At 58.9% G+C, this 26,652-nt stretch overlaps 1 protein-coding gene across 1 annotated transcript; it reads left to right on the forward strand.

Annotated features, from left to right (window-relative positions):
* The first annotated feature begins 664 nt into the window (after positions 1-664).
* Positions 665-25,039, forward strand: CARD10 (caspase recruitment domain family member 10). Its single transcript, XM_065887394.1, has 20 exons — positions 665-899; positions 1,755-1,892; positions 3,373-3,698; positions 7,438-7,629; positions 8,597-8,752; positions 9,484-9,609; positions 10,730-10,921; positions 12,071-12,205; positions 12,551-12,666; positions 13,478-13,506; positions 13,943-14,066; positions 19,438-19,597; positions 20,036-20,144; positions 20,801-21,044; positions 21,207-21,276; positions 22,308-22,410; positions 23,585-23,743; positions 23,837-23,952; positions 24,433-24,545; positions 24,802-25,039. Exons 1-20 carry the CDS (start codon positions 665-667, stop codon positions 25,037-25,039), a joined length of 3,081 nt encoding a protein of 1,026 aa, XP_065743466.1.
* Positions 25,040-26,652: the final 1,613 nt, after the last annotated feature.

The raw sequence follows: 26,652 nt of genomic DNA on the forward strand, positions 1-26,652 counted from the left end.
CCGTTTGGCCACCGTGCAGGCTGTGGGTCGAGGTGGGCGCCAGGTGCCAGGTGGGAGCTGCCGCGCGGTGCGCCGTGGGAGCTGACGCCGCGTGCCCCGCGCGCACGCGAGAGGGTGAGAGCTTGCATGTCCCGCCCGCGCCGCCGAGCCCCGAGGCCAGGCAGGTGTGGGCGGGCCATCGGGACCCCGCCGAGCCAGGGCCGGGAGAGCCGGCGGGAAACAGGAAGCGGGGGGAGGCGCGCGGCGGCCGGACGGCGGGGAGCCGGGCGTGCTGGCGGACGTGCGGGTGGTTGGCCGGCCGGACGCTCCTCGGCCCGGGCCCGGGCGGCGATGTGGGGAGGCCGGGGCAGCCCGGGCGGCGGCGGGGCCGGGGCCGGGGGCGGGGCCAGGGGCGCCGCGGACCCCGCCCCCCTGCGCCGGCGGAGCCGCCGCCAGAGCGCTGACCCGGGAGTCCGAGACGGCTCCGGCGTGCGGGGTGAGTCCCGGGGACGCGGGGGCCGGGCACCCGCCGGGCGGACCGGGCGCGGGAGGAGGGGGTTCCGGCGGCGACGGGCGGCTGGTCCAGCGGGCGACGCCCAGTGCTGGGATCGGCCGGCGCACCCCGCCCCCGGCGCCCGCGCTGACCCCCGCTCGCCTCTGGCCCGCAGACCCCGAAGACGCGGTCATGCCGGGCGGGGCCGAGGCAGGGGAGGCCGAGGAGGAGGCTGGGGCCGGCTCCGGGTCCGAGGCGGAGGAGGACGCGCTGTGGGAGCGGATCGAGGGCGTCCGGCACCGGCTGACGCGCGCCCTCAACCCGGCCAAGCTCACACCGTATCTGCGCCAATGCCGGGTCATCGACGAGCAGGACGAGGAGGAGGTGCTGAGCACCTACCGCTTCCCGTGCCGCGTCAACCGCACCGGTGAGCCGTGTGGGGCTCGGGGTCGGGCCTGAGTGGGCGGTGCCGGCCTTCCCTGGGGCCTTCTTCGGGACCGTCGGGCCAAGGGCTCCGATCCCCGGGGCTTCGGTCTCCACATCGGTAGAGTGGGATGGTTGGTGCGCCCACCATCCTCCCTCCTCCTGAACCACAGCGTGACCCAGCGTGTCCGCGGTGCCTAGACCGCGTCTGGATTTTTTCTCCCATTTCCTGGGCCCCCCTTAGAGCAAGGGGTTGGCTGTAGTTGCCGGTGCGGGCTGGGCTTGGGACCTCCCGATCACAGCTGGTGGATTTGGCAGCTTTCCTGTGTCCTTTGATCTCTTCTGTTCTCTCTGCTCGCCCCCCGCCCCCCACTTCTGTGTGCTACACACTCCTGGGAGCGTTTTCCTCAAGTGCTCAAGACCCATCTCAGCTTTCTGAGGGTGCCTTCTCCCATAAGTTGTGCCTTTGAACAGAGCTGGCAAAGGGATGAGGGTCTAATGGTGGAATTTCAGGCGTTGATCAACGAGAGAAATATTTTTCTTTGCGTTTGGGGATGGAGGGGGCTTCCCTGTGCCATTGAAAAGGCAGGCTGCGTTTGCTGGCCCTATATCTGTGGGGGCCGCAGGCAGCGTCTTGGAGTGCCATAGAGGGGGTGGATCCTGGCTTTCCTGGCCGTGGCAGACGGGCTCTCCCCGCTGATGTGTTGAGTCAGGCCCCTGTGTGTGTCACCGGTTCAGAAATCTGGGGAACGTGGGCCCTGGAGTATGGCGGGGTGTGGGGAAGGGGGGAGAAAGCAACTAGGCACGGGGAGAAGCCCTCACCTTGACCCTTGGGCACCGCCCCCGCCCCACTTCCCAGGGCGCCTGATGGACATCTTGCGTTGCCGCGGGAAGAGGGGCTACGAGGCCTTCCTGGAAGCCCTGGAGTTCTACTACCCCGAGCACTTCACGCTGCTCACGGGCCAAGAACCTGCCCAGCGCTGCTCCATGATCCTCGGTGAGTGGGTCCGCCGTGGGTGCCAGCGCCTCGGACACCAGTGCAGAGGTTCCTTACCCCGTCCCTGTCAGGGAGGCACTCCCATTGTCGCTGTTGAACAGGTAGGGAAACTGAGGCACAGAGAGAACTGTACCGGTTTGCCCAAGGTCCCCCCAGCAGGCTGAGTGTGGGACTGCGATTCTAATGCAGTTATAGTCTAAGTTCAGAGCCCCACACACTTAATGCAGCTCTTTCCCCCAAAGATGTGTCAGGCATGTGCCAGTTTACAGTTTCTTCTGTAAAAAATTCAAATACTCCAGGAGACTTGAAAGTAAATAGGAAAGATCTTTACTTCTTCCTTCAGCTCTGCTCTGCCGGTATCAGTGTGGCGAGTTTCCTTTCTCTTTGCAGTTATACACACAGACACACACACAGGGAATCATCTTACACGTCTTGCTCTGTGTTTCACTTTTTCTCAGAACAACTGATGTTTGTGTTTCTTCCACATCTGTTACACTTGTTTTAAATGGCTGCGTAGTGTTTATTAGTGACGTGCCAGTCATTTAACCCATCCCCTGTTGATGGACATCTAGGTTGTTTCCAGTTTGCACCATTACAAACAATGCTGGGAACGTCCTTCTAGGTGCATCTTTGTGCAAATGTGTGTCTCAGGAGGAGAGGTTCTGAGAAGTCAAATTTCTTAGAGAATGTGTATTTTGAAAGTTAAATCAGCATACATCCCTCCAGCAGTGTATGAGTGCCCATTTTGCTGTACCCTCATTCGTCCTGGGGATCATTTAAAAACATCTTATGCAGTCAGATATGTGAAGAATATGTTGTTGTTTTAAGTTTGTACTTTGTTGAGAGATGTTCACAGCTTACTAGTTAGTTAACCTTGGGCAAATGGCTTGACATTTCTGTGCCTCGGTTTTTCTGGCTTTAAAATGCGTACAATAAACAGTACCTATCTTAAGTGTTGTTGTGAAGATTAAATAATATATGTATGTAGGCCAAAGAATAAAGTCAATTGTTAGTGGTACTACTATTATTGTTATTATTATTGCTAGTGAGTTGGAACGTATTTTCCTATGTTTACCAGCCATTTTTGTTTTGGGATTTGCCTATTGATAGTTTTTGCCCACATTTTTATTTGATTGTTTGCTTATTGATTTGTAGGAGCTTTTCATATGTTGTGGCTCTGAGTCATTTGTTATATTTGTTATATTTTCTCCCACTCTGTTACTTGTCTTTTAACTTTGTTTCTTATATCTGTCATCGTTTAGAAATCTCTTAGAGCTCTTTGATTTTGTGCCTTGTTTAGGAAGGCTTTCCCTGTCCCCGAATTGTAAAAATTGGTTCCAATTTTCCTTCTAGTGTTCTTCTGGTTTGGGTTTTTCTGTGCAGTCTGTCATCCCCTTGGATTTTTATGTATTGACTTTTCAATTTTATAAAATCCCCTTGGATTTTATTTTATGTCTTTTCTCTCCCCTGCCCCTGGCAGATGAGGAAGGGCCCGAGGGCCTGACCCAATTCCTGATGACAGAGGTGCGGCGGCTGAGGGAGGCTCGCAAGAGCCAGCTGCAGCGGGAGCAGCAGCTGCAGGCCCGGGGCCGGGTGCTGGAGGAAGAGCGGGCGGGGCTGGAGCAGCGGCTGCGGGAGCAACAGCAGGCTCAGGAGCGCTGCCAGCGGCTGCGGGAGGACTGGGAGGCGGGGAGCCTGGAGCTCCTGCGGCTTAAGGACGAGAACTACATGATTGCCATGCGTCTAGCACAGCTCAGCGAGGAGAAGAACTCGGCCGTGCTGCGCAGCCGGGACTTGCAGCTGGCGGTAGGCCCTGGGGAGATGGGGGGTGCTGTGGGAAAGGGGCAGCTTTGCAAAAAGTGACGGTCATATGGTAGACAGCCGGTGTCCCAAAGCCACCATCTGTTGCATATTGGACTGTGGGCAAGTCCCTTCCCTGCCCTGTGCCTCAGTCTTCTCATCTGTAACATGGGAGTGTGGACTTATTACGGGAGCATTTATTTCATTGAATTATGACGGTGGTTTCGACTGGGAGCGATTTTGCCTCCCTCCTCCCGCAAAAAAAAAAAAAAAACAAAACAACATTTGGCCATGTCTGGAAACATTTTTGGTTGTCACAACCAGGAGTGTGCTGTTGACATCTAGTAGGTAGAGACCCAGGACGCTGCTAAACATCCTGATTGCACAGGACGGCCCTCCACAACCAAGAATTGTCCAGCCCAAAATGTCAGCAAGTGCTGAACCAGAGCAACCTTGGGTTACGAGGATTCCTTGAGTTTAAGTCACAGGATTTAAGACATGTACAGTGCCTGGTACAGAGTTAGTGCTCAAGACCTGGATTATCGTTAGCCGTTGTTATTGATATCATTATTAAGTGCTACTCGATGCCACACAGGTTACGTGCATCCTGTCATGTAATCTCACTAAGGCACCATGCACCAGGTTCTCATTTTGAAATAGATACAGGTTTAGGATTGTAAAGGGATTTGCTCAAGGCTGCAGATTGGGAAGTGGCGCAGCCTGGGTTTGAACCAGGTCCACCTGGCTCCGGTGCTGGCCTCCGCCCCATGACGCTGTTCTGTTTGCTCCCGTCCAGGTGAAATCTCACCTAATTCTTTTCCGTCAGCGAGTGAGGCCATGGCCTCTTACAGGCTGAGAAGCTGAGCCTGTCTTTCTTGGTTCCTTACTGGGGCTTCGCATGGGATTTTACTGCTGCCGAGGGCTGTCCCAAGGATTTGACAGTGCCCGCGGCACACAGTAGGCTCTCCCCAGTCATACCCAGAGAGGTTCCACAGGGGGGATTCTGACTGTGGGATTTGAAGCCCCCTGACCCCATGAGCCTCAGCTGTGGCTGGAGCTCCCCAGGGGGTGGCAGGTGCCCGTGGATGATGGGTGGCACGTGTGAGGCTGTCAGTGCGGTGCACTGGTGCGCTGGAGCCTGCGGCCGTGCGTGCTGGGGGTTTGATGTCTGGGGAAGTGAGTCCTGATTGGGGGTGTTGAGGCCACAGGTTGACGGGCCCAGGCTGCCAGGCCTACTTTAGCCTCAGCTTCCTCATCCTTGAAGCGCAAGGTCATGGATGCAGATGACATCACAGCAAGACAGCACCTCCTGTGCTGCAGGCATGGTCCTCTGGGCTTGCCGTCCATCAACTCCTTTAATTTCCCAGCAACTCCATTGGAATGGGGGTTGGGAGGGAACTCTGTTATTATCCCCATTTATGGATGAGGAAACTGAGGCACAGAGAGGTTGGTTGGAGTGCTTTCCCAAGGTTCGGAGATTGAGCATTTCTGACTTTGCTCTGGGCACTGCCGGGAGTGGGGTGGGGTGGGCTGGGGTGGGGGCCGGTGGGGAGAGCCTGCTCAGAGAGGACAGCACGATGGCCACCGGCCCCCCTGGGTGTTGGGAGGGGCTGTGGCCTGCGCGGTTGGTCTCACCTTCGTGACTGGGGTGGGGGATGCCCTGTGTGTGTGTGTAGCTGCCTGGAGTCTCCTGGGGTTGGGTAGGGGGATGTAGAAGAGGTGTCGGAGGTTCTCCGTGTGTCTGCGGTTCAGCTGTAGGTGCACACAGTATGGCCCTAGGGGTATGGAGATCTGCCAGTAGGCAGATAATAGCTGCTTTTTCCCAGTGTAGCGTTGGAGGGTGAGGGATGAAATTCAATTAATAGATAAGCTTTTCTTTAAATGTAGCTACCCTACATTTGCCTTAACTTACTGGAGCTTTTTGGCAACAAATTAACAAAGGCTTTGCCGATGGAAATGAACAGAGCAGCTGATGGTGCTTTTCTCGGCAGCTTGGGTTCCCTCCCGCTGTGGACAGGTGTGTAGTGGCTGTGATTTAATACTGTGTTTTATAAGGTGCAAATGTAATGAGCTGTTATTCCTAAGCAACATAAACGTAAAGGAACGAACGCTATAATTTTGCGCTAAGTGAGTTTGTACACCAGGATTAAATGCATCCGTATTTCTTGGCATTCAGCGGAGAGTCCCAGGTGCCCCGTCCCCTGAGCTCATCGGGGGAGCCTGCTGACCGTGGGTCGGGTGGGAGGCCATGGTGTGTGGCTGCGGTTTGCTGGAGAGGGCGTGACCACATTTGCCCTTGTAACTAGCTGTCTTTCTCTGGCAGTTCACAAAGCGTGTTTTGTGAGGGGAAAGGAATGTGAGAGTCATGAATTTCTTTCTGAGTCCTCTGCGGAGGAGGAGTGGGGGTGTTAATTCGTGGAACGGCCTGACCCAGCCTCCAGACCCTTGCGTGTGTGTGTGTGTGTGTGTGTGTGTGTGTGTGTGTGTGTGTGTGTGTGTCGTGGGCGGGGGGAGGAGGGGGGGTGCCATGCCAGGCTCTGGGGGTGTGCGGCTGCAAGTCCTTTCCAAGCGAGGCCAGGGCACTCCTAGGGCACCAGATGTCAGCATGCCTGAGTATAGCTCCAGAGGTCATTGTGCCCTTTTTCCAACAGTGACTTCATTTTGTGGCCTGCCACCTGCTTCTCCTCTTGTCACTGTCTAGCCATCACAGGTCTAGCCACCTGGACCTGCTGGACACCAGACTCTGGCTGAGTGCATTCATAATCCAGCAAACTGGCCGTGCATATCTGCTGTCTGCCAGGCGGCCACCACCCAGCCGCCCACCCAGCACCCTTGGCCAGTTTCTGCTGCCCACACTGAACCGGTGACAGTTGGGGGTCCTAGGATTTTATTTAAAGGTGTAAAGATAGCCGCTGTCGCACCCTCAGCAGCTCCATAGTTTAAAGGCCTCCGTCCACCTGCTGTCTTGTTTGATTCCTGCAATGACTTTGGGAGGCAGGTGGTGGAGCAGGGGGATTGAATGGGCCCATTTTCCTGATGGGAAAACTGAGGCTCAGAGGAGGTAAGTGACTTGCTCAGGATGACAGAGGGTAAAATGGTACAATTGAAATATGGATCCCGGACTTGGAATTCATGTTGGAGTGAACCAATCTCATAATCTTCCCAAGTGGAGGCTCTGGTAGGAATATCTTTAAGGGAGGGTGAGACTCACATGTGTTCCATGAGTGTATGTTGAGTGGGGAGGCTGGGTGAGAGGGGGACATCCTGGCCCCTGGGCTGGGTGAAACCCTCAGAATCCTCCTCCTCCTTCTTCCCCCCACAAGGAGATGAGGAGATTGAGGCACAGAGAGGGGCTGTGACTTGCCCAAGGCCACACTGAGTTAGAGGCCGAGCTGGGCCCAGCCCCTGGGTCCTCCTATTCTTGGTGCAGCCCTCCTTCCCCTCCGTTATGCTGGTCCTGTGCGCAGTGTCAGAAGTGTGGGACAGAAGAGCGTGTTATATACGGCCCCTCCACCCACAAGTCCTTGAGGCAGATTCCCCTGGGAGGGTGGCTTGGCCTTGCTGCCCCCCTTCCTTCCTTATTGTATTTGTCCAGCCTGTCCCTTCTTCCTAGACACGTCTCGGGAGGACACCTGCTTGGGCCTCTCTGGGAATCGGGGAGGCACCCAGGAGTGTGGGACAGGACCCCTCCTCTCTGGCCTGGCTGGTACTCCCTCCCCGAGCTGACCCCTGTCCTGGGCCCCAGGTGGACCAGCTGAAGCTCAAGGTGAGCCGGCTGGAAGAAGAGTGCACACTGCTGCACAGGGCCAGGGGGCCGCTCCCTGCGGCCGAGGAGAAGGACAAAGAGCCTGACAGCGCGGACCTGGTTTCCGAGCTGCGTGCAGAGAACCAGCGGCTGGTGGCATCGCTGCAGGAGCTGCAGGAGGGCCTGCAGCAGGTACGGGGTCGGGGGTGGGGGCGAGTGGGGGCAGTGCCGGGGGGCGGGGGGAGGCCAGACCCTCCTGCTGCTCACTCGTCCCCCTGAGGCCTGGAGAGTGAGGATTCTGGATCCGGGGATCTGAGATCTGGATGGAGTCCTGGCTGGCCCCTCGTCCTAAGCTCTGAGTGGAGGGCCTTCAGTGCTCAGCTTGCGCTGGGTGTTGAGTCTGGGGTCTGCGGGGGTCGGGGGGGGGTGGTGGTCAGGTGGGGCAGGAAGCCTCTAAACTCCCTGAAACTGGGTACCTGATTTTGTGTGTGAGCATTTTTCCGGGGAGAGGGCCTCCGCTTTCCTTGGCTTCGTAGAGGAGTCTGACCCTGGAAAGCCTGAGACCCCTGGGTGGCCCTGGAGCTTGCTCAGGGTCCTGTGGCAGGTCGGGGGCAGTGTGGGCCTACCACCTGGCCACTGCTCCTCGTAGGAAGTGGGGGAGGGAGCCGGGGCTCTGGTGTATTTCACAGGGTTGGGCGTGCCGGCTGGGGTGTGTGTCTGTGGGCTGGATCTTAAGCCTTCGGTCTACCTCCCTGGGCCAGGCTCAGACCCTGTGAAGACCCATTGTCGGGGTGGGGGGAATAGGCCTTGGAAATATTACCCGTCTGCTGTCCTGGGTGGCAGGTAGGGCCCAGAGCAAGAGAGAACAGGCCTGGTTCTTGTTGAAGAATAAGGTCCTGGTCCAACTTGTCTGAGCACGCCCACATCCACTTACCTCATTTGTACCCCCAGATGCTCCCTGGAGGGTGGGCAGGGCTGTTGGCGCCACACACACTCTACGGAGGGGGAAGCCGAGGTCAAGAGAGGTCAAGGCCCTTGGCCAAGGTGGCAGAGCTAGTAGGGTGGGGCTGAGGGCTGAGGTCTGTTTGTCCCCCTTACCCCACACTCAGGGTGGGCCCTGAGCCAGGGGCTGAGGCAGCCCTGAACTCTGACCCCACAGGAGGCAAGCCGGCCAGGGGCCCCAGGCTCAGAGCGCATCCTCCTAGACATCCTGGAGCATGACTGGCGCGAGGCGCAGGACAGCAGGCAGGAGCTGTGTCAGAAGCTGCACACGGTGCAGGGGGAGCTGCAGTGGGCCGAGGAGCTGCGGGACAAGGTAATGTCCACATCTCCCCCCTCCCCTCGCACCTGCCTTGCCCCCACCTGCCTTCTTCTTTTTTAACATCTTTATAATTGCTTTACAATGGTGTGTTAGTTTCTGCTTTATAACAAAGTGAATCAGTTATACATATACATATATCCCCATATCTCTTCCCTCTGGCGTCTCCCTCCCTCCCACCCTCCCACCCGCCTTCTTGCTAACCGCCTGGGGAGGGCATCACCAGTTTACTTCAGCCAGCCTTCCCCCAGCATCCGCTGTACGCCAAGTCCTGTGCCAAGAACTGTGCATTCATTTGCTCTCAAATATGTATTGAGATCGATCGGTGAACGGAACAAAGGTCCCTGCTCCTGGGGAGGGCAGATTCTAACAGGGGAGACAAACAGGACTCCATACACGTAATCCGCAGTCCGTTACCTCATGTCACAGAGGGCGATGAGTGCTGTGGAACAAGTAGAGCGGGGTAAGGGGGCAGATTGCACTTGAAATGGGGAGGCCCAGGCTGGCTGGGACCGGGTTGTTATCCCCATTTTACAGATCAGGCAGCTGAGGCCCAGTGAGGTGATGTCAGTCAGTGGCCCAGGCCACCCAGCTGGGGAGGTGGGCACTCATTATTGGGGCTCAGGCCTCTCTCCCTGGACCTGCTGGACACCAGCTGGTTAGCTGCCCCTGTCCCCAGCCCTGGGGTCCGGCCTGGGCGTGTCCCACCCCGCTCCGCCTGCCCACAGTACCTGCAGGAGATGGAGGACCTGCGGCTGAAGCACCGTACACTGCAGAAAGACTGTGACCTGTACAAGCACCGCATGGCCACCGTCCTGGCCCAGCTGGAGGAGATCGAGAAGGAGCGGGACCAGGTGAGCCCGGCCTGCGGTGTGCCCGGCCCTGGTTTTCGTCCAGGGGAAGATGACGAGAGGCAGACAGGACTGGAATTGTAGACAGAGATGAGCAGTACCCTTATCAGCTTAGGAGGGGACAAGTAGGCCAGGAGAAACAGACAGGGGGCCTGAGATGTGCCAGCCCATCCCCTCAACACACCTGCCTCACTGGGCTCTTGTGACAGGTACAAAGTTGGTCCTGGCGGCCTTTGCATCTGAATCCCTTGTTCTCCCTGCCTCAAGGGCAAGGCCTACACAGTGGGAGGTACTTACAGATATTTGCTGGTGAAGAAATCCTCAAAAGTTCTGGCTCCCAGGCCCTGGGTACCATAGCCCTCATCTCCTGAGGCCATAGGGTAGGCCGAGGACCTCGGGCCAGTTCCTCCGGGCCCGCAGCCCTCCTTGCGTGAGGCTCCCCATGCAGCGGGAAGGGCAGGAGGTTTTGTCCTTGGACCACGTTTGAATCCCACTAGAGGAGTTGAAGTGTACACGTGAGAACGGGCCTCAGGATCCCCTGGAGGGCCAGGTGAAAGCGCAGATTTGAGGCTTCGTCCCCAGACATTCTGATTCGTGTGGTCTGGGGTGGGCTCAGGAATGTGCGCTTCACCTGCCTGCTCCCAGCCTGTGGGCCTCTGGCCCCAGCTCCCTCTGAGACAATGGGTAGCAGGTCCTGGCCATGGGCCCAGCTCTCAGGGACCCTGGTCTTCACTGTGGGGAAAGGCACTTCGGGGGCACTGGGCTGGATTTGAACCCTGAAGGCTGGGAATAAAGACCCCTGCACCCAGTGGGTCCCACAGAAGAGTTCTAAGTTGTTTCGGGGAAACGGTACGAGCCTGGACTCTGCAGCTCTGTCCCTGCTGGCTTGGTGTCCACGTCTGTAAAATGAGAAGAGTGAGAATCTCTAAGTCGGAGAGTTACTGTGAAGATTAAATGAGCTGATACTTAACACAGAGGGCCTGGCACCCAGGAAGTCCTTAAGAAACGTTAGCTGCTGTTCCTGTTGCCACCCCCGCATCTGAGAGGTCAGAGGCCAGGACAGCTGAGCCGATGTGGCTCCTTCAGCTGCTGGCCCAACACCCTCCCTGCCCTCTCTCACCAGGCCATCCAGAGCCGAGACCGGATCCAGCTGCAGTACTCACAGAGCCTCATCGAGAAGGACCAGTACCGGAAGCAGGTCCGGGGCCTGGAGGCCGAGCGGGATGAGCTGCTGACTGCGCTCACCAGCCTGGAGGGTGCCAAGGCCCTGCTGGAGGCGCAGCTGCAGCGGGTCCAGGGTGGCCCCTACCTCAAGGTGAGCAGGGTCAGGAACCCAAGCTGGAGCTCTTGGCCAGGGCGGGACCTGGTGGGAGAACTCAGCCGGGGGTGGGGACAGGGGGGACCCATTGGGAGTCCTCAGCTGGGCCTGGGAAGATGCAGGTTCTGGGAGGAAATACGTGGGTCTTGGCTGGAGCCCTCACCCAAGGTCAAGAACATGGCAGTCTTGGAGGACCCTGTTGGCCAGGGTGGACAAAATGTCGCTCGGGTAGTTGTGGGTTGGTGTATCAGGGAACAAGACAGGAGCGTGGGAGTCTCTTGAGTTTCTGGAGTTGCACCTGGGGCACAAAGTATAGTTTGAAGCCTGGCTTAGCATATACTTGGAGAAGCCCGGCTGCCCGAGGGCCTGTGAGCATCTTAGAATGCAAAATGTGGGCCCTAGAAGTCCCTCAGAGACCAGCTAGTCCAGTTCCCTCATTGCACAGGGCCCAGAGAGGGTCAGAGGCTTCCCCAAGATCACACGGCCAGCCAAAAGTGGAGCTGAGCCCCCAGACGCCTTATAAACCAGACACTGGCTCTCAGATCTCTGCCTGGAACTCTGCCTTTTCCTATCATGGGTTTGCTTAAAGATGATCAGTTGAGTTTAATGCTTGAAGAAATAGAACAAAGGAAGTGTGAATCTGTGATTTCTGACTTTTAAAAATCCTCAGTGGCTTTTAGGTAAAGGCAAAACCCCTTACCGTGCCCTACAGGCCCTACAGGGTGCCCCTCCGCCCCTGAGCCTGGTTCTCTCGGTCTCAGCCTTTTAATTCCTGGAATGTGTCACAGTGCTGCCTCAGGGCCTTTGCACATACTGTTCCATCTGCCTAGACCATCCTTGAGTTCTCAGTTCCAACCACACTTTCTCTGGAAAGCGCTCTTATGCCCCTGGCTGGGTGGGGCCTTTTGAGTCCCTTCCCCACCCTGGCTACCTTCCTGCCTGGCCTTCCTGGCCGCTGAGCCTTACTTCCTTCATCTATCTGCTTGTTTATAGCTTATCTCCTCCACTAGGGTGTGAGCTCCACAAGGGCAGAGATCCAGCCCTCCTTCCCCACCACATCCCTGTTCCCAGCAGGTGTTGAGAAAATGGCAGGGGCTGGCCCTGGCCCAGGGCTGCTGACCTCTCCCCACCCCCTTCCTCTCCCAGGCCTGCGCCTCTTCCCATTCCCTGTGCTCCAACCTCAGCAGCACCTGGAGCCTGAGCGAGTTCCCCTCCCCGCTGGGAGGCCCTGAAACAGCTGGGGAGGTGGCTGTCACAGGGGGATCTGAGCCCCACACCTCGGTAAGACACCTGCCCTAGCCCGGACATGGCGGGTATGGATGGCCATCGTAGAATTACTGACACGTAGAGTACTCTCCAGTTTGCTGACAGTTCGGTTTCACACGAGAGGAAATCGAGGCCCACGAAGGCCAAGTGCCTTGTTTAAGCGTACGCAGAGCCAGCTCAGTGCTGGGCCTGGGCCTGGGTGCCGGGAGACCTGGGGAGCCACTCACATGCCCATAACCTTGCAGAGCCTACCCCTCGGCTCTGGGCCCTAGTTCCCATCTGTGAAATGGGCACAAACTAGGTACGATGAGTTGTGGGCAGGTCCCGTGGGGGTGATCAGGCCCTGCTGTGGCTTTGCAGGAGGAGGCCACGGACAGCGAGAAGGAAATCAACCGGCTCTCCATCCTGCCTTTCCCCCCCAGCGCCGGCTCCATCCTCCGCCGGCAGCGGGAGGAGGATCCCGCACCCCCTAAGAGGTAAACAGCTTCCTCCCAGGATCCCTGATGCCAGAGTCAGGTCCAGGCTGTCACCTCCCTTTACTGCCCTTAAATGGCTGGAGCTCTGGAAACCCAGGTTGCAGGAGTGATGGGCATGAATGAGGTCAGGGGTTAAGACAAGGTCAAAGGGCAGCGTGGGCTCAGTCCCTGCTGAGCACCTTGACGTGAGAGTCACTGGAGGTCAAGCCTCAAAGATCCTTAAGGGGGAAGCCTGGGTGGTTCAGGGCTAGGAGACATGGCGGAAGTTCCCAGGGGTCAGGGACCTCAAGCAAGAAAGTCAGGCCCCAGATTCAAGCAGCAGCAGAAAATGGGGGCCAGAAAAACTGAGCCGTATCACTGATGGCAAGACCAAGGGCAGGAGACGCCTCCTGCAGAGCTTGTGTCCCCCGTCATGGGCTTGGTCCCCCGTCATGGGCTTGGTCCGATGGATGAACTTGCCATGACAGGTGTGTGATGGGAAGATCATGGTCTAGTGTTGGAGGGAGGCAGAGCCCAGAGTCACGAATGACGAAGGTAGAAAGCGAGGCTGAGATGAGGCGTGAGAAGTCAGGGCAGCCTTCCGGGAGGGGGTGGCATTAAAGGACAGGCTAGGGCATTCTAGGTGGAAGAGCTGGGCAGAGGTCAGGGTGTTAGCTTCTCCTGTGTGTTTAGGGGACTGGGTGGCACGAGTGCACTGTGCCCGAGGCCCCTCCCGGGTTCTAGCCTGCACGCGCTTGGGGGTTGCAGGACATTTGGGAGGCACCGGAGCGCCGTGCTCAGTGCGGGCCCCTCTCGCCCTCTCTCTGCGCAGGTCCTTTAGCAGCATGTCGGACATCACAGGTAAAGGCCCGGGGACTCCGTGGGGAGGGCTCATCTGGGGGCTATGCTGCCTGCTCTGCCCTTGGCCTGCGTCCCCCTCCCTGAGGCTTTGCTGTCCTCTGGCCGGGCAGGGAGGCTCTGCTTGGGAGGCCCTGGGGGAGTTGCTTCCCACCTCTCACCCCGAGCCCACCCTGGTCCTCTCTCCTGGTCCCGGCTGTGCTCTATGGGGCTCCTCAATTCCAGCCTGTCCTCCACCCTCTTCTGGGAAACTGAAGGGTCACCCTGGCCAGCCCGGGCCCAGCCCTGAGCCCCGTGAGTCCAACGTGTTCCCGGGGCCTCAAACCTGCCAAATCCCCAGGCCTCTGGGCCATGGGCCATCCCAGGGCTTGAGGGGCTCAACCCGGGCCCTACCCCATTGCTCAGTCTGGCACCCCTAAACCTTACTCCTCCTCTCCAGGGAGTGTGACGCTTAAGCCCTGGTCCCCTGGCCTCTCCTCGTCCTCGTCCTCCGACAGCGTGTGGCCTTTGGGAAAGCCGGAGGGCCTTCTGGCCAGAGGCTGTGGCCTGGATCTCCTCAACAGGTACTGCAGCTGCCTGGGGGTGGGGGGGTGGGGGTGGAGCTGGGGGGCTGGTTCGGGTTCCCAGGGAGGGGCGAGCAGGGGCGGAGCCTTCGCCTCACGGCTGTCACACCATTAAGGTCTTTAGACAGAGTCACACGTCGGATTCATATGCCGTCACCACCGCTTATCGTCTGGGAGACTTGGGCTGGTCACTTCACCTCCCCGGGCCTCAGCTCGCTCACTGGCTAAAGGGCCACAGTGATGTCTTCCACAGGTGGTGTTCGGAGGTTTAGGGCTCGTGGCAGCAAAGCCCCCCACTTTGCCAGGCGGGTGGTGGGTAGATGGTAGCTGTTACTCGCGCTGCTTGCCTGTCCTCCCGGCTTGGGGTTCCCAGCAGGACTCAGCCTCCCAGCAAAGTTCACGCTGAGGGTGGGGTGGGGCCCCTGCAGCTGGGCTGGCCCCAGGCCCACAACTGAAGTCATGAATCGCCTCGGCCCAGAGCGTGCTGCAGGCCGTGTGCTCTGTCCGTTTCGGTGGATGCGTGGTCTCCCTGCTCAAGACCGTCCGTGATCTCAGGAGGGCAGGAGATGGAGGAGGCCGGTCTGAGAATGTGACCTTTGAACTCAGGGGCAGGCATGGGGGTGCCGCTGGGTGACGCGGAAGAAGAGAGAACAGAATCTGTTCAGGGATGGACCTGGAGTTTGGTGGTGACTGGAGTGTGAGGGTGGGGGAGGGGAAAGGCGAAAGGCTAGGGCAGGCTTTGTGAGTCAGGATGGGGAAGTGTGGATTTTGGCTTGCGCACCCTGGGAGACCTGGTTGTGGCTGTGGGAGCTTAGCTGTTACTAAATGCAGGGCCGGCTGCTGGCTGCCTTACAGCGTTCCCTCTGTCCTCGGAGGCAGGCATTATTATGATTACCCCTGTTTTGTAGGAGAGGAAACCGAGGCTCAGAGAGGTTAACTGACTTGCCTGAGGTCACACAGCTGGGACGTGCCAGGGCCAAGGTGCAGAGTGACCTGATCAGCTTTGGGTTTTGGAGGGGGCATAGGAAGCGCTGGTGTCAGAGCTGGAATGCGGGGGATGCTGATCACAGAGTGCAGGTCACACAAGAAATCAGGGCACAGCAGAGCCAGGGGCCTCCTGCCTCCTGGAAGCAGCTTGGCCAGGCCCCTGCCCCCACTCTCACCCTCCGGCACAGGGCCCAGTGTGACATTGTTTCTCACTGTGCAGGACGTGCTTCTGGGGGAAGGGGCGGAGGCGCCTCCCTTCCTGCCTGCCTCAGCCCTTCCTCCCTTCCTCCGCTCAGGCCTGCAGCAGGGGTCCTGGCTGCTGTCCAGGGGGCGCTGGGATGCAGCAGAGGGAGCTGGAGGTTCTGGCCCAGCCCCCACCTGGGCCCCATGATCACGTGGGGCCACCTCTGCTGCCCACGAAGTTCCTGGGGAGGAGGGAGATGGGGGAAGAACGAAGACTGAGGTGGACCGGGAGAGAAAGGGGTGGAGCGATGGGAGGTCAGGGACTCGAGTGCCCTAACGGGCTGGCGAGTGCTGTTTGCATGTGTCCTGGGCTGGAGGCAGGGTTACAGCTCAGAGCACAGGGGGAAGAACAGTCTTGGGAGCCAGCTGAAGTCCAGGCTCTGTCACTCGCTACTGTGGGGCCTTGGGCAAGTCATTTAATTTCTCAGTGCCTCAGTTTCCTGCTCTGTAAAATGGGTTCACAATAGTGCCTGTCCCCTGGGGTCATTGTTGGGGGTTCCGGTCCTCCTACTAGAGCGCTTAGTACAATGCCTGGCTCGCGGTGAGCAGGAAGCTAGCTCTTAGCTATTATTATTGGTGTTGTTGTGGCTTAACCCTCAGGGTAGCCCTGCAAGCCCCATTATACAGATGAGGAAAATGAGGCTCAGAGTCAGGAATGTGTCCCATGGCCACTTGGTGGTGGAGCTGGGGGTTCTGTTGTCCCTTCCTCCCGTCGAAGCTACTTTAACCTCGCACCCGTGTTAAGTGCCCACTGTGCTCTGGGCATTTCAGCCCTCTGCTCTCACCTGCCCCTCTTGGCTCTCAGGGCCTTGGGGCAGGGCAGGATGGGGGACATGGATGGACAGGGAGAAAAAGAGTGAAAGTGAGGTGCTGAATGGGGAGGGCACTGGGAGAGTATTGGGGTGCTGTCTCCCGGGCAGGGCCACCCCTGTCCGAGCTTGTCACGTAGACATTGGGTCTCCAGCACTGGCCGACCTTGCACAGGGAGGGTTTGGATAGGTCATCACCTGACTCCACCACTCACCACGTGTGTAACCCGTGTCAAGTTATAACTTCCCCAGGGCCTCAGTTTCCCTCTTCTCTAATGTGGGGGGAATAACAGGTGGCTCCTGGGGGTCGTCGGGAGGATTCAGTGAGGCAATCTGTGTGACATGCTTAAGTGTCAACTTCAAAGGTCCCTGGCCTGCCTAGGGATCTTCCCACAGTGCCCTGGGGTGGGGCAACACTCATGCAGGCCACTTAGCCCATCACTGCTCAGGGCTGGCAGAGTGAAGGACTTGGCCCCATTCCCCTGTGACCCAACTCCTGACCTGACACTGGGGAAGTGTCCTGGGGCCCCATCCTTTCCACCCCCCACAGGCAGGGTTGGGATCAATCAGAGTGTGCCGCCCGAGACCCAGGAGTCCTGAGAGGCTGGAGCAGGCAGCCCCTGCCCCGTACGCATTCCTTTCTCTTCCGAACCCACTTGTCTGCTGAGGCCTGGGGCTGAGGGACCTGGCCTGGACCCTGCCCCCAATGAACTGCCAGGTAGTAGCCTGGGGCTGTGGAGGCTCAGAGAAGTCACTTGGTCCCTTGGGGAGGTGGGCAAGGGCGTCCTGAAGGAGGAGATGCCTGAGCTGGGTCTCAGAGCAGCAGGAATTGGCAAGAAAAGCCTGAAAACCTGGGGTGGCTGAGAAATTGCCCTGATCCTGGAATTACAGGGAGGGGAGGGGGCATGCTTAGGCAGGGGTGGGTGGTGAGCAGGTCGGTCCTGGAGGGCCTGGATGCGGGCTGCCTGCTGGGCCCTCGACTGGGGAAGCTGTGATGGTCAGTTGTCTGTGGGTTTGAAATGGGTGGGGAAATGGGGCCACAGAGAGGTGACTAGTCCTGAATCACACCTGATGACAGTGAATATCTATTATTGAGCACTTAGATTCACTGGGCACTGTTCCAACAACGTCCCATTTTTTTTTAAAGTAATTTTATTTTATTGATTGATTGATTGATTGATTGGCTGCATTGGGTATTTGTTGCCGTGCACGGGCTCTCTCTAGTTGTGACGAGTGGGGGCTACTCTTTGTTGCGGTGTGCGGGCTTCTCATTGTGGTGGCTTCTCTTGTTGCGGAACACGGGCTCGAGGCACACGGTCTCAGTAGTTGTGGTTCGCGGTCTCAGTCGTTGTGGCTCACGGGCTCTAGAGCACGGGCTCAGTAGTTGTGGTGCGTGGGCTTAGTTGTTCCGCGGCATGTGGGATCTTCCCAGACCAAGGATCGAACCTGTGTCCCCTGCACTGGTGGGCGGATTCTTAACCACTGCGCCACCGGGGAAGTCCCATGTCCCATGTTTTAACTCATTGAGTTGTACAATGAGGTAGGTGGATGCAAGTGGGACTGCTGAGAACGAGGCAAGCAACCTGGCCGCCTGGCCCCAGAGTTCCTGCTGGTGCCCTCCATGCCACTTTTCTCAAACTCTTCTGACCACAGCCCTCCACGTGAGAAACCCAGTACATGTGCCTGAAACAAAAGGGTCACAGGAAGATAGTTGGATTTACTTGAAGGGAGGCAGGCTTATGTTTTCTATTCCATTCCATTAAAAAACAGTGCTGGTCATGACCCAGTGAATTTCACAACCCATTTAGTTGGAAGGCCCTGCAGCCCTCTGGTTTCCACCTCTACCTGCATTATCTCTATATTTGACCCTCACACCCACAGTGGGAGACGGGTGCCATCATCGTTCTTGCTTTAGGGATGCGGGGACAGTATCAAGTGGCCAGCTTACTCGTCCAAGGCTAGGCCACAGCGAATGCTGGGGTTGGAGCTGGACTGTGTGGCTTCAGCCATCGGGCCATTGCACAGCATAGCCAGGCCTGGCCTCAGGCCTCCTGTCTCTGCTGAGGCCTTTCTGTGCCACACCGATGTGGCCAGGACAGTCCTGGGGCTGAAGGAGCCTGTAAAAGCAGCCCTGCTGCCTCTAGCACCCATGTCTAGCCCCAGCCCCTGGGGCCTGGCTCTCTGTTTGGACTGAGGGGGCAGGAGCCAAGTCGGACTCCCCAGGGCCAGGGTTCCCCCCCTGCATGGGTGCTGATTGGGTTAAGGTCTTTGCAGCCTTGCCCACCCCGGGCTGGCAGCAGGGGGCAGTGTGGCCCTGTGGCTGCAGCTGCCAGGGTGGGTGGGGAGGCGAGTGAACGCTTGGGTTCTTCCTGGGCCCCCTCTCCAGCTGGGGCACACCCATGGACCCTGGTCTCTCTTCTTCTCCAGAACTGTGGGGGCCCATGGGGAGACCTGTGGTCAGTTGTCACTTAGTCTGTTCACAGGGCCTCACCACTTCTCATCCGGGGACAGGCAGAGCCCTGCCATGATGGGGGTTTGGTGACTCACTGCCCATGAGAGGAAGGCCAGGCGCCTTCATTCCGAGCCCTCCATAGGCTGGCTCCAGCTTGCCTTTTCTGGGAGTTAATTAGGGCAAGGAGCTTAGCACGGTGTCTGGCACATGGGAAGCACCCAGGGTTTCCTGCTACTACTATTATTGTTGTTATTAAGTTCTTCCACACTGTATCCTGTATCCTGTCCTCCACACCTTTGCCCACGCCAGCTCTTCAGCCTGGAGCCGTGTGCTCTCTGTTGGGTCCCGAAGTGCTTCTGGTTTTCACCATGATGTATGTAGCCCAGCTGCTGCTTCCTCTCGGAAGTCCCTCCCCTGTGTGCTCCCACTGCCAGCAGTAACCATCTCTGATCTTTTGCGATCTAAAGGTGACCTCCCGCCCTAGACTATGAGCGTAACAAGCTTATATTAGTCATCTGCTATGTGCTAGACACTGTGTTTGGTGGTAGGGATCTGAAGCTGAACATGACAGCAGGCTTATTCTCAGGGCGTTCTTTCTGAGCGAGGCAACAAATGGGAAAATACAAAAACGCGGGGCTTCAGCAGGAAGCTCCGCCTCACCATGTGCAGGGGCTGGGGAGGGAGAGGTCGCTTTTGACCTGAGCTTTGAAGGATGAGCAGAATTTGCCAGGCAGAGAAGAAGGGGGTGGGCATTCCCTGCAGGTGCAGTGGCCCGGGGTGGGAGTCATGGCATCCTTGGGGAATCACTATGGTTCTCCAAGAATGTTGAACTGAATCAAAATACTGAACGCTAATTCCCATCTCCTTTCTCTCTTCTCAGGTCTCTGGCCATCCGAGTGTCTGGCTGGAGCCCCCCGGGGGGGCCTGAGCCCCAGGACAAGGGCCTAGATGGCCTGTCGTTCCTCAGGGACAGCTGGTCTGGGGCTGTCGTTCGGAGGGTGCTCTCTGGGCCAGGATCGGCCAGGGTGGAACCAAGAGAGGTGAGGCCCCGCCCTTCTGAGCTGGGGGCGGAGTCAGTGCTTTAGTTGGGGATGGATACCCTCTGATTGGTGGATCTAGGTCACTGGGCGGAGTTTCTACGGATTGGCCGAAGCTGAGGCGGGCTCAGTGACTAGCGGCTGGTTGCCCCGCCTCAGCCAGCATCAAGTGAAATCTGATTGGGCAGGGGCTGGGAGGTGGGGCAGATTGACTGAACCTGGACACATCCCCACCCTTACACGTGGGAAAGACCAGACTGAGACAGGCTGGGTGAGGAGGGCAGTTGCCAAGAGCAGTGTCTGACTGGGCACCACCCTGTGAGGTGGGGGCAGCTGAATTTTGAGACATGGTCACCCCCACACCCGATGTCCTCCAGCCCCAGGGCTGTCTCCGGAAGCCCTGGGAAACTCAATTCCCTCCCTGCCTGGGTTTTCTCCCAGCCAAGGGCAGAGGCTGCTGGCTTGGAGCGGGCAGTCCTGGAAGGCGAGGCCCAGCAGAGAACCTTGCCCTGGAACCAGACATCCACACTCCCTCTGATGGACTTCAAGGGTAAATCTGGCCTGGGGGGAGGGACTGAGGACTCGGGAGTCCTAGAAGGTCAGAACTGAGGGCCCAAGAGAAGGCTCATCTGGTCCATAGTGTGGGTGGGACAGCCAAGGCCTGAGAGGGGGATGCTCTGCCTCCTGACCCCTGGCAGTTCCCTTCCCTCCCACGCCCCTGCCTTCTTGCCGGTTGTCCTTGTGCCCTTCCTCTGTCTTCTCAGTAAACAGCTTACAGTGAAAGAGCACTGGATAGGAGTCCAGAGACCTGGGTTCGGGTCCTGGTTCTGTCCCGAGTGGGCTTGGTGGCTTTGGGCCAGTTCCCCACCCTCTCTGGGCCTTGGACTCTCACTTTAAGAAGGGGAAGGTGGGGACTTCCCTGGTGGGCCAGTGGCTGGGACTCCTCGCTCCCAATGCAGCGGGCCTGGGTTCGATTGCTGCTCGGGGAGCTGGATCTGCGTGCCACAACTAAAGATCCCGCATGCTGCAACTAAGACCTGGCGCAGCCGAATAAATGAATAAATATTAAAAAAAAAAAAAATGGGGGAAGGTGGGGTCCTGGCCGCTCAGGCCTCGAGAGGGCCACATCTGTGGCCTCTCTGAGGCTGATGCCTGACTTTCCCCTCTCCTTGTCCTCCTTGCTGCCCCCTGCCTGTCCATGCCCAGCCTGCCAGTCCTTCCATGAGGCCCTAGACGCCTGGGTGAAGAGGCCGGGGGCCGAGCCCTTCTACATTCGAGCCAACCTCACCCTGCCTGAGCGGACCGACCCCCATGCCCTGTGCGTGAAAGCCCAGGAGATCCTGCGGCTGGTGGACCCGGCGTACAAGCGGCGGCAGGAGTGGTTCTGCACGCGGGTTGACCCCCTCACGCTGCGGGACCTGGACCGGGGCACTGTGCCCAATTATCAGAGGTGACACTTCCAGCAGCCCTGGGAGCTGGCAGTGGGATGGGGGACTCTTTCTCCCTCCTTCAGTTCCTCGCCATCCTCTGGGACAGGAATGGGGGACTGGAGGAGAGAAGGTGAGGGGCTCCCCTTCTCCCTACAAACGCGTGACACGACCCCCTTACACAGAGCCCAGCAGCTCCTAGAAGTTCAGGAGAAATGCCTGCCGTCCAGCCGACACCGGGGGCCCCGCAGTAATGTAAGCAGGGCTGGGGGGGCAGGGCGAGGGCCTGGGGAAGGGGTACTGAGGGGGCCCCAAAAGGGAGAGGACAGGCTCCATTATCCGGGAGCTGGGGGAGGAGACCCCACCCACGCTTGGTGGCTCATCTGCTTGGTGAGCTCCTTGGTTTCTTCTCCACCCAGACTGGCTGATCCTCTCCGATGTGTCCAGCAAAGAGAACGACAGGGCTCCCGTCTGGGTAGTTGAGAGGGGGAGGTGAGGTCGTGTGCCCCGCTGCCCAGGAGCATGTGTGGCGCGTGGTGAGCACTTAACGGAACAACAGTCACACCCCTTCTCTAATCCCTGGACCAGGGCTGGGCTGGGTGATGGCCCCCACTGTGCGCCTGGGCTGAGTGAGGCTCAGAGAGGTTAAAGCGGTCTCAAGAGCCCACAGTGCTAGAGAGAAGGTGGAGAGCCTGGGCTCTGGAGCCAGGCCACCCAGATTTGCATCCCTGCTCTGCTCCTTCTCAGCCTGTGACCTTGGACAACCACGGGACCCTCCCTTGAGGCTCTGTTTCCTCATCTGTAAAATGGGGGGATTATGCTGCCTGCCTCTTGGGTTTGTGCACGTGGGATCTAGTTAGTGTCTGTCACGTTGTAGGCTTTCAACACCTGTCAGCTATTGGTATAATTAATGCTGTCCATATTGGTTTCTGTAATCTATCTACCCAAGGTCACATTGCTAATTCATTGGAAGAGATCCCAGAGTTTGTCTCTTAATGTCTTATTCTGGACCTCGGTTTTTCAGTCTCTAAAGTGGGGGCAGACCTAAGGCTCCTCTAGCTCTAACTGGGTCTGGCAGTCTTGCTTCCCTTGGTCCCTAGTGATGGTTGCCCTTTCCTGCCTCGGGGGCTGTGCTGGGCCGGGTGGGGGCAGGGGAAAGCCTGGTGGGGAGGGGGCTCTTGTGCTGACCCATGAGCCTGGACAGTAGTGGCAGCGGGGCCCTCTCTCCCTGAGGGTGGGATGGAGCTGAGCTCTCAGGTGCCCCTCTTTCCCTACCCGTTCCCCAGCTGAAGAAGCGAGCCCTGGACCAGCTGCGGCTGGTGAAGCCCAAGCATGTGGGGAGTCCTGCTGGGGACTCCCCGGAGCAGCTGCTGCTGGAGCCCTGCTCAGGTGCGTGCGCAGGTGTGAAGGTGCAGCCTGCACTGCTCACAGGGTGCACATCGGGGTGTCCTCGGCCTTGGTGGGCCCTTTGGCCTGGAAGGGCCTGGGTTCCGGTGGGGGGCAGGGCCCATGCCAGGGGCCTGGTGGGAGATGGGCCACCAGGGTTGAGGGAGCTGTCTATGTCCAGGTGTGACTGTGGGTCTGGGTGAGTTTAGGGCACGCACGAGCACGGGCCTCTCCTTATCCTGCAAAGCATGCGTAGCTGTGTTTCTTGCCTGTGTGTGGTGGCAGGTGTCGTGACGACCCCAGAGGGAGTTTCTGGAGGCAGGAGGGTGAGGCCTTGGGCCAGAGAAGGGAAGAGGGGCTGGGGGAGCCCAGATGAGGGAATAGCAGTTCTGAGGGGCAAGGAGGAGAGGGTGGTTAGGGAAGACTTCCTGGAAGGGAGGTTGTTTGAACTGGGGCCTTCACTGATGAAGAGGAGTTTGTGCCAGGCAGAAGGCACAGCTTGTGTGAAGGCTCAGAGGCATGGCTGCATGTACTGTGTTTGGAGGACACCGAGTAGAGCAAGTGCATAACTCTGTCATGTGTGTGGCAGTGAGGAGGAGAGAGGGGAGGGGGGAGGGGTTCCGGGGGAGGGGGAGGGGGAGGGGTCCCCGCCCACCTGGGGACCTGGGAAAGCATGACCTGGGCTCTGAAAGGAGAGTTAACTGGGCCACCCCAGGGCATGCAAAGGCCCTGTGACTAGAGCTGCTGAGCTGTGAGGCAGGAATGGAGTCTGTTGTGAGGGGGCGCGTGGCTCGCTGCTTCTCCAGGCCCCGGCAGGTCTGGCTCACCCACGTGGAGGATGTAGCTTTCTTCCTGCGAGTTGTGGGAGTCACTGGTACGTTGAAAGCAGGGGAGTTACAGGATCTGACCTCAGTTTTAAAGCGTCCCTGCAGCTGCTGAGAGGATAATGGCCTGTAGGGGACAAGGGTGAGGCAGGGGATGGGGCGGAGCCTCATGCGAGGGTCCCAGGTCCCAGCGAGGGAGGGGGCAGCTCTGCTGTGTGTAGGAGGAGCAGCAGGGCTTAGGAAGGGAAAAAAGTTCGGGGCCTTGAGAGTATCGAGGGGACTGGCTGCCCCAGGAAAGAGGAGCTGGGGCCCTGCCTGCACCCCCATCTCTTCACACTGCCTTCCCTGCCCAGAGCCAGAGCGGAGCCTCAAACCCTATAGCCTGGTACGGCCCCTGCTGGTTTCTGCCCTGCGGCCCGTGGTGCTCTTGCCTGAGTGCCTGGCGCCCAGGCTCATCCGCAACCTCCTAGACCTGCCCAGTTCCCGGCTGGACTTTCAAGTGTGCCCAGCAGGTGAGCCTGCACGCCCGGAGAGGGGAGGGCTGGGTGGCACCCTGGGGCAGCCAGGCCCACTGGCCCTTCGTTCCTACCTTTCCCTGCGTGCAGAAAGCCTCTCTGGGGAGGAACAGTGCACATCGTCAGCGCCCGGAGCCCCCAAGGCCCAACCTGCCACCCCTGGGCTGGGCAGCAGGATCCGTGCCATCCAGGAGTCCGTCGGGAAGGTCGGTGCTTGGGGTGGGGCGGGGGGGGTGCCCTCTGGGCCCAAGAGCAGAGCCTGAGTGCACGCCTGTGCCGCTCAGTTGCAGAGTGACCCTGGGCAAGTCCCTTTCCTTCCGTGGGCCTGTTTCCTCACCTGTGAGATGGGTGGCCTGGGGCAGTCGACCTCATGTGGGTCACCCTGGAGAATTTGGCTGATACATTTCACCTGTTTGTCTTTGCCTTCAAACTTGCCTCTTCCCTGGGAGCTGGGGCTGCCGGGGTCAGCTCCATCCTACAGATAGGGAGGCTGAGGTCCAGTGGGGGGAAGTGACTTATTTCCCTGGGTCTTGGCCCTTCCCCTCCAGTTCTTTCCTTGTTGCCAAGGTCCCCCTGGATGCAGAAGCAGGACCCCGTAGGGGGCTGTGTTATGGGGCCCAGTCAGGGGGCAGGGAGCCTAGGGTCTCTGGCCTGAGAGTAAAATGTAGCCTTGACCCCCGGAGAAGAAGCACTGCCTGTTGGAGCTGGGTGCTCGGGGCGTGCGGGAGCTGGTCCAGAACGAGATCTACCCCATCGTCATCCACGTGGAGGTGACTGACAAGAATGTCCGGGAAGTCAGGTGAGATGGGCCGGGAGGATGGGAAGGACCCCAGCGCTTCCCCCTCTTTGGGTGCCTGTGTCTCTGTCTCTGTCCTTCTCTCTCCATCTCTTCCTCTTCTCCATCTCTTTGCTTGCCTTCTGTCTCTCTCTCTCTGTCTCCCGCTGTCCATCCTCTCCCTCTGACTCTCCTATCTTAGTCTGTCCCTCTCTCTCTGTCTCACTGTCTATCTTTATCCCCCACTCTGACCACCGCCCACCTTCCCCTCTCTCGGCAGGGGTCTGCTGGGCCGGCCGGGCTGGCGGGACTCAGAGCTGCTGCGGCAATGCCGAGGCTCGGAGCAGGTGCTCTGGGGGCTGCCCTGCTCCTGGGTGCAGGTGGCGGCCCATGAGTGGGGCCACTCAGAGGAGCTGGCCAAGGTGGTGCGTGGCCGCATCCTGCAGGAGCAGGCCCGCCTCGTGTGGGTGGAGCATGGCAGCGGCAGAGGCGGCAGCGGCAGCAGCAGCGAGGCCTGAGGCGTCCCCTCCGATGCCTGTGCGTTCCTCACGCACTTCAGAAACGGCCCCCGGCGAGGACCCTGGTGTGTGCAGTGGAGCTGGGTCCTCCCCATCCTGAGCCTTCCTAGACCCTGAGACGCTCGGCGTGGGGCCCTTGGCTCTGGGCTCCGGGCTCTCTCACCCGGAGGAGCCCCCGGGGCAGAGCTCCCTCCCATCCCTGTACTTGCTGCTCTGGGCCTTCCCGTGGCCCCGTGTCTCCACGGACCCATCTCATGGGTCTCATGCACACGTCTGTGTCCCCTCCCTCGTCGCTCACCTTGGAGCATCTGCGTTCTCACCCCTGTGCACTGGTTTGCACACCCAAGTTCCCATGGGGCCGGCTCGCGTCTGCCCCTCCCCCTGGCACACGAGGTCTCCGGGCTCCACAGCCTCTTCTGCTCACAGGAGCCCTGAGCCCGTCATGCGTGGTGCCCACCCGTCCAGCTCACATCTCTTGTGTATACCTCCACGGGGGCGTTGTGGCTTCCCGGGTCCGCTGTCTCCTGTGCCCCTCGTGTCTTCCTGTCACACGTGTGTCCGTGGTTCTCCCCTGTGTAAATATCATGCCCCCACCCCCGTGACCCTTGGGCACTGACCCGCGTGTGTTCCTGGTGAGCACGCCCAGGACCGTGTTCTCACGGCGCCTGTACCCGGCCCTGCCTCCCGGAGGGACGGCCAGGGAGGGGGCCGGCTGCCCCGTTACCAGAATGTACAGCTCGTAGATTTTTAACGGGCCTTTTTCACTTAGAAGCTGCACATCATGGAGCATTAAACAGTTTGTCATAGAAGCTGGTGGCATTTTGCTTGCTTGCATCCCTGGCCCGGGGCCCCCTTTCCATCCCCCGCACTTGTTGCCACCACGAGCTCAGGTTGATACCACCTTTCAGGTTCCCACTCTCCCATGGGGAGGGTCAGATTTCGCTCCTGACCCATCCCGGAGCTGCCTGCCATCTGTGCTGGCATCACCTTACCTGCCCCACAGATGGGCCACCCCTGCGCTCAGCTCTGCTCGTGTCTGATCGTCAAAGGAGTGTCCCCTGGAGTGGGGATGCCAAGCCAGCAGGGTGTGGTCTTAGGCTAAGGGGCCCAGCTGCTGACTAAGGGCAAACCCTCAGTGTATTACCAGGTCCCTGAAACTGTTTCGCTGGACAGGATGATCACCTCCAATGGGAGAAATCGTGGTGGCCTTACTGCAGGAGGTGCTGCTTGAGCTTGCATTGTGGGATTCCTTTCTTCAGGAAGCACCTATTGGACTTACATGCCTATATGTTCTTGGTCCTCCTGTGACTGTCCTCAGTCGCAGTGATGAATTTGGGCAGGCTCCTAGGAGGTTTTTGGGGAGTGGGTGTACTAGGTGGAGGGAACCTCAAGAGCAAAGGCTCAGAGGCAGAAAATGGGTTGAGATTGGCCACCTGGGGAGTGGTGGGAAATGAGGCTGAGAAGTCCAAGTCCGGGAGTCGGGGGCTGCTTAAATTGGAGGCCAGGCTCAGACACCAACTCCGCAAAGCCTGCCTGATTCTCCCAGCCCTTGGGAATTCTCCTGGGCCATGCCAGGCTCTGCTTTGTGGCAGGATGGTGGGTCTCTGTGGGTG

This window comes from Phocoena phocoena, chromosome 11 (assembly GCF_963924675.1).
Source record: "Phocoena phocoena chromosome 11, mPhoPho1.1, whole genome shotgun sequence".
Classification (NCBI taxonomy): domain Eukaryota; kingdom Metazoa; phylum Chordata; class Mammalia; order Artiodactyla; family Phocoenidae; genus Phocoena; species Phocoena phocoena.

Coding starts and splice junctions, on each gene's coding strand:
- CARD10 (XM_065887394.1), top strand. CDS start 665: ATGCCGGGCGGGGCCGAGGCAGGGGAGGCCGAGGAGGAGGCTGGGGCC. Junction 8,753..9,483: donor CCGAGGAGCTGCGGGACAAG/GTAATGTCCACA, acceptor GCCTGCCCACAG/TACCTGCAGGAGATGGAGGA. Junction 23,953..24,432: donor TCCAGGAGTCCGTCGGGAAG/GTCGGTGCTTGG, acceptor CCCCCGGAGAAG/AAGCACTGCCTGTTGGAGCT.